Source organism: Poecilia reticulata, linkage group LG16 (genome assembly GCF_000633615.1).
Source record: "Poecilia reticulata strain Guanapo linkage group LG16, Guppy_female_1.0+MT, whole genome shotgun sequence".
Classification (NCBI taxonomy): Eukaryota; Metazoa; Chordata; class Actinopteri; order Cyprinodontiformes; family Poeciliidae; genus Poecilia; species Poecilia reticulata.
Window position 1 is genome coordinate 14,883,636 of NC_024346.1, and position 12,896 is coordinate 14,896,531.

Sequence of the window (12,896 nt, forward strand, 5' to 3'; positions counted from 1 at the left end):
ATGGGATCATGTGAAAGTGTTGAGGCACAGATCAACACAGCGTCACGTTTACGCTCACGTGTTTTGAAAATCAGTGTGATTAATCGCTCTTGTTGGAAGGCGGTAACAAGATGTCTGGAAGGTTTGAGTCGGCGCCATGCCTTCGAACGTAACCCGACTGTGTTTTGCACGCAGGGAGGAGAGCACTGCTACTACCAGGGGAGGGTCAGAGACGCGCCTCGCTCCTTCGCGGCGCTCTCCACCTGCCACGGACTGCAGTGAGTATAAACGCCGTGGACGTAACTTTTTCCCTGCTAATGTTGCTCCCTCTGTGTGTTCAGGTTCAGGTCTTCCTGCCTCATCAGGTCAATGTAATTAGTTTTCTCCAGCCGTTACTGCCTGTCTGCATTTTGTGTTAAAAGGGTTATCATTCGCACAGACGGCTACTTCTTCCTCTCCTCTTTTCCCTCCACTGCTCTTTCTTCTTCCTAATGTTGGTATTTTTAGCATTCCTGCTTGAAAGCGGTGCTCTGTTCAAGAGAAGAGTGAAAAGCGAGGCCTTTTGGGAGGAGTACATGTTGTACTCTAAGTCAGAGTCTTCTGCTTGTACATGGTTGGTGCACAAACCGTTTATTTGTAAATCAACACTTTGTCAGGTTATAACCACAAACTTATTAGCAGTGTGTGTAAATGACCAACAAAAAGTAGCATCAAATTGCAAAGTGGAAGGTTTTGTAAATTTTGTGAGAAATGAAAATCAAAAAAGCTTGACATGCAATTGTAGTGATCCCCCTTTACTCTGATACCCCAAAATAAAATCAAATTCGATCACCTCCATTCAGAAGTAATTGTATTAATCAGCAGAGTGTGATTTAACCTCCGTAGAAATCCAGCTGGAGGTTGTTGGAGAGCATTATTTAACAAAGTTTTAGAGAAGTTTAAAACAAAGTTAGGTTAGAAAAACGTATCTCAAGCTTAGAACCACTTACATAAAACTGTTCAGTTCATCTTGACATCAAAAAAGCTGTCAAGGCCTGGACATTCACCTAAACCGAAAGAACAAACAAAGAGCGCGCTGATAGGGGAAACAATGAAGAGGTTCACAGTAAGTCTGAAGGATTTGCACAAATCCACAGCTCGGTTGGGAGAACGCAGAAAAACATCTAATATTTTTGAACTCCTCAGATCTGGCCTCAGTAGAAGAGACACGAGAAGAAAACCACTGCAGGGAAAGAAAGCCATGCATAGAAAATGTGGAAGAATTGGTTCTGATCAAAATAGATTGTTTTGATCTGCACGCAAAATGCTTTGTTGCAGAAAACCTACACTGCACATCACTCTGAACACATCATCCCCATGGGAAAACACGGTGGTGGCAGCATCATGATGCAGGACGCTTTTCTTGTGCGAGGACAAGAAAGTTGGTCAGAACAGATGGAAAGATGGATCTAAATACGGAGCAGTTTTATGTTCACCTTCCAGCAGGACAATGAACCTAAACATATCAAATGTTTTACCTCAAAGCATATTCATGTGCTAGAAGGATCCAGCCTTCAGTATTTAGTTGTGCAATACTTATTTGTGCTGTTCAAACTTTAATCCAATCAAAAATCGATGGGATCACAGACAGTCTCCATAAAATCAGACTGAGCTTGAGCTGTTTTCCTAAGAATATGGGGCAAAAACTTCTGTGTCTAAATGTTCAAAGCAGGTGCCGACAAAACCCAAAGACTTGCAGCATCAGTGGCAGTACATATTTTCTACACAACTTCTGATTTTTATTTGTAAATAAAAGTGCTTTATTTTCTTCCAGTTATAAATCAGATGCCTCTTTGTGTTGCTCCATCCCAATAAAATTTACTGAAAGTTTTGGTTGAAAAAAAGTGTGAAAACATTAAACGTGAACGAATGGTTTTTGCAAGGCGTGTGGCGTTATTCTGAATAACAGTGATTAGTTCTTTGTAAATCTTGCTTTAGTTCCAAATGAAAGGCTTGAGATGAAGAAAATAACATTTTAATGAATTCTTTGATAGCCCAACAGTGAGTATTTAACACACTCATTTTCACATTGTCGAGAGTTCACACTAATTATCGCCTTCAGTCGTCTCCTGAAACATTACGATTCCCACTCCACATCTATCAAAGCTTGTTTCTACTCATCGTGTCCCTCTTCGTCACAAAGTCAGGCTAAATAAGCCAAAACATTCAGAGCAAACATGTCATTTCAGCTAATTATTGCGAATGTCTGAGGTATTTTTCCTACCTGCTGATTAGGCTGAGCAGCAGAGCTCAGGCCTGGAGTCACGTTTGCATATTTCATGGGACTATGGCACAGCAAATTATGTAATGGTGCGTGTGCTATAATGAAAACACAGGCTATGAATTAATCAAATTTTAAGCATTCCACAAACTGAGCATATTTAGGACATGCGAGGCAATAACATGAAAATCTTTTGCTGCTTTTATGGAAATGAAAACAAATATATAAGCCGGCCGTGTACAGCGCTGTCAGAGGTGTTTCCTCCATCCTGAGTATCATTTTATACATTCTGTTCTCTCCTCCAAATGTTTCCTCCTCTGTCTCTACCTCTTCGTCTCTCTCTCTTTCTCACACACACACACACACGCACGCACACGCGCACACACACACACACACACACACACACACACAAAAACCTTTATCTGGGTTTCAATAGGCTTCACTTAACATGAAGACGACATTAGTAGAACATCTTGACTAAAAGGATATCTAAAACAATAGGCTTTAATATTATCTCAGATATATTTATTTTTAATTGACAACAGCTGTTTTCATTTTAATGCAACAAGCACATATTTTACACTACGTCCTGTCTTAACTTTGGACCTCAGTTTTCATTGTCTTCACTTTGGACAGTTTTTGTGTTTGTTATGTTGCAACTTTTTACTTAGCCAAGATAAAATATACCCTCCCAAAAGCAAGTTTCCACATGTACTTGCTCCTGGTGACGTCACAAAAGGCTTGAAGACTGGCTCTAGTTCTTTAGGTACTGTAATAAAGTAAAAACATATAAATAAATAAATAAATAACAGCATTAATTTGGGTTATTTATCCAGAAAAAACAAAATAGGGATTCATTGTTCAGCCAAATATTCACCATGCTATTCACTCATTTAGTTTAAGTTTTACACTAAATATTTAACTGGCTGGTTTAATATTTATTTCACATTTGGTAGCATGAAGTTAGAGATTTAACCTCATGGTCCCACTAAATAAATCTGTCCGTGTTTATCGTAAGTGCATTGTTGGCCCCGGACAGAGAGTATGTTTGTGCTGAAGGTGAGCCGGAGGTCAGAGAGGATGAAACAGCCTGAGAGTAAGGAGATAGATTGTGTGTCCCTGCAGCGTTTTGACCCTCCTGACTTCACAGTTTGACCTGAACAATCTGCTAAAAGCTCCAGATAAAGCTAATTAAAGGCTGCTGTCTGATGGTGAGCACATTTACTCATAAGGACGCGACACGCAGAAGTCCTTCACCCGTCAGCTTAAAGTCAAACTGATTAATCATTTTTCTGTATGGTTTTCAGTGTGTGATGACGAGGCTCGTGTGTGTCTGTGTGTTGCTGCTTTGTTCGGTTTTCTACATTAAACTCCGTTGACAGTTTCACTGTCTCTGCTTTGTCTTGTTTAATGTGTAAAAGACACTTTGGTTTTATTGCATATTCTGAACAGCAACATCTTCTCATTTTTAGTTAAATGGTGTTGCAGAGTTGGACTGAAGAATAATTTCAGCACCGCCTCGGTACTTATTTCGAGCTGTTTTTGAATTTTGGCCCACTCCTCTTTGCACAATTGATTTAATACCTTATTTATCAGATCTATCAGATTTGATTGTTAAAAGTCTGGTTTGTCTGGACTTTAACTAGGCCACCATAGTTATGGGCTGGATCAGTTCTGATCCAGCCCATAACACAAGGTTGACGCTTGTGTTAGTTTGTCTCAGCACTTGTTTTCTTCTTAGAACTCCACTGTAAATGCTAAAAAAAAATTCTTGTTGTTGGATCTTGAACTCCGACCTTTACTGATGAATGCGACGCCTCAGGTTTGTTCTGGGTTCTGTTTTGATGAGTATTTAATCTGCTCTTGGAGTAATTTCTCCATTTTTGGATAATGGCTCTTGCTGGAAATGGTTTAGCAACACTTTCCACACAAATACATAAATTACTTTATCTGTTCTTGAATTTCTTTCCCTTCTGTCATTGCTTTTAAATATTTTCTAGTTTTCCTTATGTTTTCAAACAGGTTTTGATTTTTTTTTCTAAAGTTTTGGCAACAGTCAGCCAACTCGTGTAGCTGGTGAAATTGATTTTACTTTCTAAACATTGTGGTTATTAATCACAGTTATGATTTAACAAAGGAGGGAGTTATATTCTCAAGTAGAAGCAAGTTTGTTAGGATAGCCTTTTTCTTCTAAAAACACCTGACCATTTAAAAATTGCATTTTCTCATGTTATCTTTGTCTCACGGTAAAATTATCTTAAATATTTGAGTGTGAGAAAAACCCCCCCACAAAAACAGAATAAATCTGTAACATAGCATTTACTTTTTCTCACCACCTGGTTTACAAACAAAGAAATATCCGAAGAAAAGGCAACATTTGTTTTGCTGTAGAGCGTTTTAAAATGTCGTTACGAGGGAAATCTCATAGGTTTAATTCTTCAAAGTGACCCAGCAGCACATTAAACCTCTTGAGCAAGCACTGAAATGACTAATCCATCACACTGGCATTAATAATGACGAATAAAACCCCAGAAACTCGGTATTGCTGCCCTCTCCTCACCCTCCTCCTTCTCTTTTTCAGTGGGATGTTTTTCGATGGCAATCACACCTACATGATTGAACCTGGAGGACAGGCCAACAACAGCGTAAGTGCTCTTTAAACCCACATATGTACTGTGGAGACGGCTCGGTTCACTCAAGACTGTTCATTTGTTTTCCTCACATCTCTTTACGTCCAGCTGGGACATAACTGTGGTACATAAACAGGTTTGGAGCAGATTTACAAGAACTCTTAAGAATCTACACACAACTGTAGCAATCCTGGGTTTTTATGACATAAATCAATTAGACCATAGTAATCATCTCAAAGGTTTATAAGCATATCTTGTAAAATTCAACAGAAAAACAAATCCGATAGAGAAAACCTCGATAACATTTTTCAAACTACTATTTAGTTGAATCATCTTTTGATTCAATTTCAGCTTTCAGTTTTCCGTTGTTGGTAGAGGTCATGATGTTCCATGGATTTAGGTGCATGGAAATAAAAGCTTTTGTAAGCTTTTAGAGCTTTTCTCACTTCTTTTAAGCACATTGATGTTAAGTGCCTGTTCAGTCTAATCTGGTTGCACAGTTGTGCTAGTTTGACATTAAACAAAATGCCTCGTTATCAGTTAGTAACGGCAGTAAATGCAAACCCTGCTAGTTCTGGGACGTACCATTAACTGCGTCTGTTCCAGAAATAGAAAAACAGCCAGCACATTTAAACAAAACCTCAGTGGGATCGAAACACAGAGTCAGCATGAGTCCAGCTGACCATATGGTAAATCCTTCTGGCCTTCCACCATCAAGGCAGAAAAAGTTACACGAAACATAATTAAAAAAGGCCTCAGAAAAGCCCTTCAGCTCAATTTTCTGTCTGTAAACACACTACCAGTCCCGTCGCTCAGTCACATCCGTAGGACACCAAGTGACCGGTGGGTAAATAAAAAACCACAAAGTCTTCCTACTTGGGGCGTCCAAGTGGCTAGCAGCAGCACATTATAATATTTAGTAATATGCAAACTTTTAGTCCAGCAGCTGAGAACATGATGCTCTTATGCTGGAACAACGTGGAAAATATATTTTGATGCTGGTCTGCAGGAAGCACCACATGTTCTGTCCTTTCATCATTCATTCATGTTTGCCCCCCCTCCTGTGTTTACATCACTGGTGAAACCTAAAAAGTGCCTCCTTTAAGACTTCAATGAGAAATAAGATGCAAATCTGGTGTTTGTATTTAATGTATCTGTAAAGAAGCGTGAGGATTAGCAGTGTTTAGTTGTGGTTTGTCTTTACGGTTTATGGATTTATATGAAATATTTTTGAGATTATAAACATTAATTAAATGCATTTGTTTAAGATGAGAATTTTATTGACATAAATGCAACATGACTTTAATTAATATAACAGTAGTTTTAAAATAATTGTGGTTTGGTTTGTTTTTGTTTGACATGATCCTAATTTCTTTTGAAAAAAAAAAAGAAACCTTTTCATAGCAAACATCAGCTTAGTTTCATGCACACTGAAACACACTGGAAAGCACATTTTGAGTTTATTTGTCTTTTAGTATGGTTAACATTTCAGTTTTTGAACTTGGTATGTAATTTTCTGCACTGAACATGGAAAAAGGGTTCACTAAAATAAGATTTTGAAATTATTCTGAGTCTCTCATTGTTCTTTGTGAGATTCAAGCTAAAACACTCATCTTTGATCCGTAAATGTTTTGTTTTACATATTTATATCAATTCACTGATGTATCACTGTGACAAAATAAGAAAAAAAAACATATTATTGCTTATTTTGCGTGCATTATTGTCTCCTTTGTTATTCTGTTTATGCTGTATGTTGATCAGAGGAAGAGATGGAAGCAGAAAGCAGGCACTGAAGACGAGAGGGTGATGGTTGGAAAGGAGTGTGCCGATGGGGGGCTGGTGGTGGTGTTTTGGGGGTTTTTTGGGTTGGGGGGGGTTGCATTGGGTGCCAAATGATATACAGTTTATGTGAGCACAAGCTGGGAATAATAGTGATGCTGACAGGATGAAAAACAAAAATGGAGATAAGGGCTTCCCTGTGACCCGGGGCCAAGTTCATGTAGCTCAACCAGCTCCCGTTCATTCACACATTCACAAGCGGTGTGAATGAAAAGCATGTTACATCTCACTGCTTTTGTATTCATGAGCCGCCGGGCTGTTTGAGGTGCTGTCTCCCGTGGCAACCGAGACCCCACCCCCGCGTCTCCTTACGCCAGCATATGAAAGCCATCTGTGCCGACCCCTAATCTCCGCCGTTTACACCCTGCCTGCTGAGGCTGTGCGCTGCGTTTATCTTTTTGAACTGGGATTATTGGCTCTGACTGACGAGCTGAGGAACAAAGAATAAGACACAGTAAACTATGGTATTTTATTCAGATGTTCCTGCTCTGATAAAGATGTTCAGGGTGGTTCATATGCTACAAAAAAACCAACATAAACACTTTATTTGTAATCAAAGTGAATATAATGAACCTTGAACCCTAAAATAAAGTAGTAGCAGAGAAGGAAGTGAGTTTTGGCTTCTCAATGTTCATTTAGATGCTTAGAAAGATGTGCAACTAGAGTCCTAGATGTTTTAGGATTGTTTTTTCAGCAGTACCTAAAATATGTGGGAGATTGAATGGATGAGTGGGTGACTGTGGAAGAAGGGGGGGATGGGCAACGTGTCAGGATGAATTCATGTGTGCCAGGACAAAAGCTTTTCCAATTTTGATGATTTTTTTATGCTGTGCTTCATTTATTGCGAGTTGTGTTTAATATATAGATATAGATTGGATAGCATTCAGTCAGTCAAGGCATCAGGGAGGAATTAGAAAACAATCTTTAAGGTTTCAAGGTTTCTAAATTTCAGCTCAATCACTTGAAGGTAACAAGAGGAAAGTCTGATGAAAACAAAAGCTTTTACTTGGATGTATATTAAATGAAACCATTTTTTAAAATGGTTCTTAACCAGTTATGAATTTTACATTCAATGTCATTCAAACTATGTTTTTCTAGATCGTGAGCGGACGTTAAATGCTGACTGTAGAAGCAGAGGAGACGATATTCAAGGGAGGGATGTCAATTTAACATGCGGTTTTAAAATGACCACAAATTGATTGTAAAGTTGATGTTTTGCTGTGGATCGATTCTTCCTTCAGTGACAACTTCACCGAATGAGGTCATCAGTCTGACCTTTTACTCTACTTCTAACCCAAGATGGAGGATATTAAAACGCATCCACAAGTGTGATTTGTAATTTATTTAAAACAAAACTTTGAGAGTGTAGAAAAACATAACAGCATTATATGGACCTGAATGTTACAGAATTAAAACTGTTGCTCAGTGCTAATTTATGAGAAGCATCAAAAAGGCAACAAGGTTAAATTTGGTTTCCGCATTTGCTCCATTCATTAGACTTTTATATTTGTTTATGACACAAATGTTTAGATCCACAGGTTATATAACTTCTGCATTTGCAAAGGCAGATTTGGCACAGATTAATAATCACTTTGAGCCACAATTTCAACACAAAAGGCAGCACATTACAAAAGCATAACTCTAAGCTAAGACCAGTAAACAAAAGCAAAGTGGCACAGTATTCATAATATTAGTGCATTAAAAACAGCTGCTTCTCTGTGACACAGTGGCATTAATCAGTCACTTTACAGAAAACAATGTAAAGTTGATGCTAGTCAGTGTTAATAATCAGTAGTGATAACAGAGACCTCCACTACAAAGACATAATTTTAAAGGGAATGTAACAAGTGAGAAAATATATAACATAAAAACTCAGAGAAAGGGAACCAGTCAACTTGGGCTACTGGTTCCCAACCCAGCTGGAAAACCAGAGGAACAATAGGCTTTTCTTATTTCATGAGAAATGATTATATTTCTTCCCTTTTTGTAATACTAAGCTGAATGCAGTGTTTTAGGAATGTTCACTTTAAAAAAAAAACATAATCCTTCATGGAGTAGTGTTGTTTGGGTCGACTCAGGCCTGACCTACCTGGATAGAGTTTTCAAACTATATCTAGAGGCTAAATATAGCTCTCACATTATTAGCTCTGTTCTATCAGGGTCTATTAGTTTTATCAGCACTCTACTTAATGGTGCCTGACGGGCAGAGGCCTTCAGTGTGTTCTGCACTCTCACTCTGGATGGGTCAGAACAGGAATGTCGATCTCTATGGCCGACATACGTGAGCGGGTGGAGTAACGGTGGCCGGCGTAGCTGGAGGCATAACTCTGGGACGGCGCATAACTCTGGGACGGCGCGTAACTCTGGGACGGCGCGTAACTCTGGGACGGCGCGTAGCTCTGGGACGGCGCATAGCTATAGCCTTGGGAGCCTCCCATCTCTGATCCGTACCCATCTGCAGGAGAAACCTGGGACATGTACATCTGAGCAGGAGCGGGCGCCATCACATTTTGTATGTAGCCCTGCGGCGTCACAAACGGCTGCGTGTCGATGACTGTGGGGGGAAGCGCCTGTGGTGGGAATGGCTGCGGTCCATAAACCGGGGAAGGAGGGAATCCGTTGGCAGTGAGAGGCTGGGTGGACGGAGAGGAAGTCACGGGCTCCAGGGGCAGCCAGAAGGGCGAAGGCAGCTTCTTACACATGCAATACCACATGAACGTAAGTAGCGCAGCTAGCATCAGTCCTCCAGAGCAGCCTATGGATATATAGACAGCAAACCCGTCGGAGAAGATGTTGGCGTATTTACTGTTCATCTGTTTAGTGCGGAACAGGAACCAAACTGACGGCGCGATGGCGATCGCTCCCCCGAGGAACAGGAAGGTCCCAGCCACCAGATGGCAGCCGGCACTGTTGACGAGGAATCTGGTGGTCTTGATGTCCGGCTCAGGCTTGTCTGAGCAACAGCAGGTTTTACACATCCCAGACATGGACAGAAGCAAGGCTAGAGAGGCCAGCGCGAAACCTGTAGGAAGGCAGAACTGCAGGAGCCGCAGATCCAGCTGGTCAACTTTGGAGTACCACTAGAAGAAAAGGACGACACAATGGTTTCTTCTTTCAGGATTACAAAACGAGACGTTTTTAATGTACAAAAGCATATTTTTAATGTAGGTCATGTACTGTAAGGCCTAGTCCATAAGGAGCCGGATAGCTAGATTTTTATGAGATTAGGTCTTTCAACCTTGTCAACTCTGTTTAGTATCACTAAAAATTAACAAAAACTCAAACCAAAGTGGAGATCTAAGAACTCTTATTTGTGTTTGTGTGTGAACATTGGAAACTAGAGATTAAGAAGTTCACGCACTACAGTCTGCGCCAAATAATACATCAATATATCCACTTACGTGATTTGACACATTTCCCAATCAACGTTGTCTTGTGTTTTATTAACTTTATTTTCTGACATGGTATTTAAAAGTAGTATGACCTAAATATCAAATGAACCTGTAGGTGCCAGATTTCCTTCTTAACAGGAAGTCAGTTGGTCTGAAGGATTGTGATTGGCTGACAGGTTTCAGCTTTTCCCTACGCCGCCCCCTGTGGGATTGGCAGTGTAGGGAAAACACTCAGTTGTGTAATTCAGCAAGTTTGTGTGGAAGAACATTTTTCTTAAAACCTGTGTGTACAATAGTATATTTTAAAATGATGTGATAAAGGTATTCATTTTATAAAGACACGATTACGTATGTACAGGGTGTCATATTTACGACATTGTTTTTTTTATTGACATTGTTTAGTTGTCAGACATTTTAGGACTTAATATCACAGAAATCAGAAACAAATCTAAAAATATCTAGAGTAATACCTCTGAGTCATAGTAGTAACATCCAGAATATCCATCCTGTCTCACACATTTAGCCCACAGCCCGTCATACACCGTCACATTCTTGGCGTTGCGATTAAAGGTGACGAGTCTGGTGATGCGCCACTGTGGGATCAACGCTGCCACGGCAATCCCACCCACACACACAAAGGCGATGATGAAGGCGAAGGCATTGGTAGCATGGATGTCCCGGCACGACATGGCTGGTCTTTAGAGGCCTCTGGTAGCAGAAAAGCAAAAGAAGTCACGGATAGGACAAGTTATTCCAACGTGAAGCAGAACAACTCCAACAATTGCTTTAAAAAATCCTGGAAAACAACAACGTTGCAAAGGTTCATCTGATTGACCCTGTTACTGCTGAAGTAACTGTGCCACTAGCTGACCTAGCTGTGGGCCAGCCCCTATAACACATCTATTCACCAGCATGTAGTTGACCCAATATCTACTGTCCCTGAGTGACAATGCTCTCATTTCATTAGCCAACAAAGTGGGAATGACTCTGAGTCTGAGGCAGCAGGAGCGATACCCAGCAGGGCGTCACATAAACTCCCCATTTACACAGAAACATGAATTTTATCTGCTGCTACGTGACGGCGACAGAACCCTGCTTTTATATTCAGGACAGATTATGAAAGTTAAACAAATGTAAACCAAGAGATTGTTCTGGGTTAAGATGGTGGTGATTATTACAGTACAGATGTCATTCAGCTGAAACAGTTTTACTTATTAAATCCTAGTAATTATATTTAAAGCATGTGATGAGCTAGCTTCTTGTCACCGAAGGAAAAAGTGCAGCATCAGCCTAGTTTCTAGCTTTTAATAATACATTCAGACTCAAAACTAAAGAGGAGAGAGATTTGACAGAGTCTCTAATGTCTGGAGACCTTTCATTATGTGAAATTATCTGTCTCCTAATATGTCTGTATATATATATATATATATATATATATATATATATATAAATAAAATGTATTATTATTAATATTTTTGCTTAACTCATTATTAAAGGGAATCATATTTTAACCTCAAGCACTTAAGAGTAAATGTGTTTACTGTTTGTTGTTTTATCTTCTCAAATATGTCTTTGCTTTTCAATCATATCTTGTGAAGCACTTTGTACTTTTTAAATAGAGTAATATATAATGGTTATTTCATGTTACTGTGACCTTTCTATATGCTTACTGTAAATATTACTACAGCTCTATAATGGTCCCACTTTCATGTAGAAAAAATAAACTATAGTCAGCTGTATCATTTTACCCAATGAGTATTTTAACACATCTAAACTCCTCAGGTACTCTGTGGATATTTTAAAGCAAAAGCTGAATCTCTTGGTTAAGAGTCATGTTTTGATTTTTTTATCTTTCTATCTATTTGCCTGTCACTTTGCAGCTTATAGTCTGTAAATTTCCCCTCTGAAGGACAAATGAAAGATTATAACATTTATTGATTTTGGCCCTTACTTTGGGAACATCCTCTCTGAAGACCTTGTTTTACAATTATTTTCACACTATTGATTTTTTTAACCATGGTTTTCTAATAATTATCATTTTATCTACTAAGTTATACATTTAGGGGTATTATTGTTTATTGTATGCTTGTTTAGATAACTTCTGTGAAGTCTTTTGTATTATGTCTGATTGATGTTGCATGTTTTTTGACGAAATGTCATTATAATCAAGCTTAGAGCAACCATTGCCCCCACTCGTTATTGTTACCAGACAGGATGACAGTCTTACAAACAAAACCTTGAACAAATAGCAGTTTGCTAAAGTCAGGTTAACGAGAAAAAAAAAAATCATAATTCTGTCACAATCACCTCTAAGACAGCTGTGATTATTGGTGTGCCACGAAACCGACTAAGCTCGACCCATTATCTAGCTTTTTCCTACTATAACCTACTTTAACAGCTTCAGAAATACACCCGGCTAACCAAACTGAGAGAATAACTTAAAAATAACAATTGTGTTTGTTAAAAACATCGGCCATTGGACGCTAATTAGCCAGCAAGACAACGGCTAAAAAAGTTAGCATTACAATAGCTACCTGTTGCATCACCATTACTTTAAATGAAACGCAAACTTATTATTTCAATGTAAGTTTAAATACCTCGTATTTCCCGAAATATGTCGTGTTTTACCGTGAACGTGGTGACATTTCTGTTCACTCTCGTCTTACATACTTGAACACAAACTAAACTAACGCTGCTACAGTACAAACGGAGCGTAAACAGGATGTAGCGTGTTGACGTCTTCGGGTGTTTCCGCCCTCAGCGCTGACTCACAGGAGCTTGCTTAACCCTTTCTTG

General features: G+C 39.2%; 2 protein-coding genes across 5 annotated transcripts in view; one reads left to right on the forward strand and one right to left on the reverse strand.

The window, feature by feature from the left end:
• adam22 (ADAM metallopeptidase domain 22) overlaps positions 1-12,896 on the forward strand; it is a 60,375-nt gene that overhangs the window by 26,529 nt on the left and 20,950 nt on the right. For all 4 annotated transcript variants that reach the window (XM_017309539.1, XM_017309540.1, XM_008431664.2 and 1 more), the window contains exons 5-6: positions 175-257; positions 4,821-4,884. In XM_017309539.1, coding sequence (XP_017165028.1) covers positions 175-257; positions 4,821-4,884 — 147 coding nt within the window. The remainder of the gene's footprint in view (positions 1-174; positions 258-4,820; positions 4,885-12,896) is intronic.
• cldn12 (claudin 12) lies at positions 8,033-12,856 on the reverse strand. The gene is made up of 3 exons (XM_008431663.2): positions 12,698-12,856; positions 10,571-10,808; positions 8,033-9,788 (listed from the first exon to the last, which is right to left on the reverse strand). Exons 2-3 carry the CDS (start codon positions 10,787-10,789, stop codon positions 8,940-8,942), a joined length of 1,068 nt encoding a protein of 355 aa, XP_008429885.1. The 5' UTR covers positions 10,790-10,808; positions 12,698-12,856; the 3' UTR covers positions 8,033-8,939.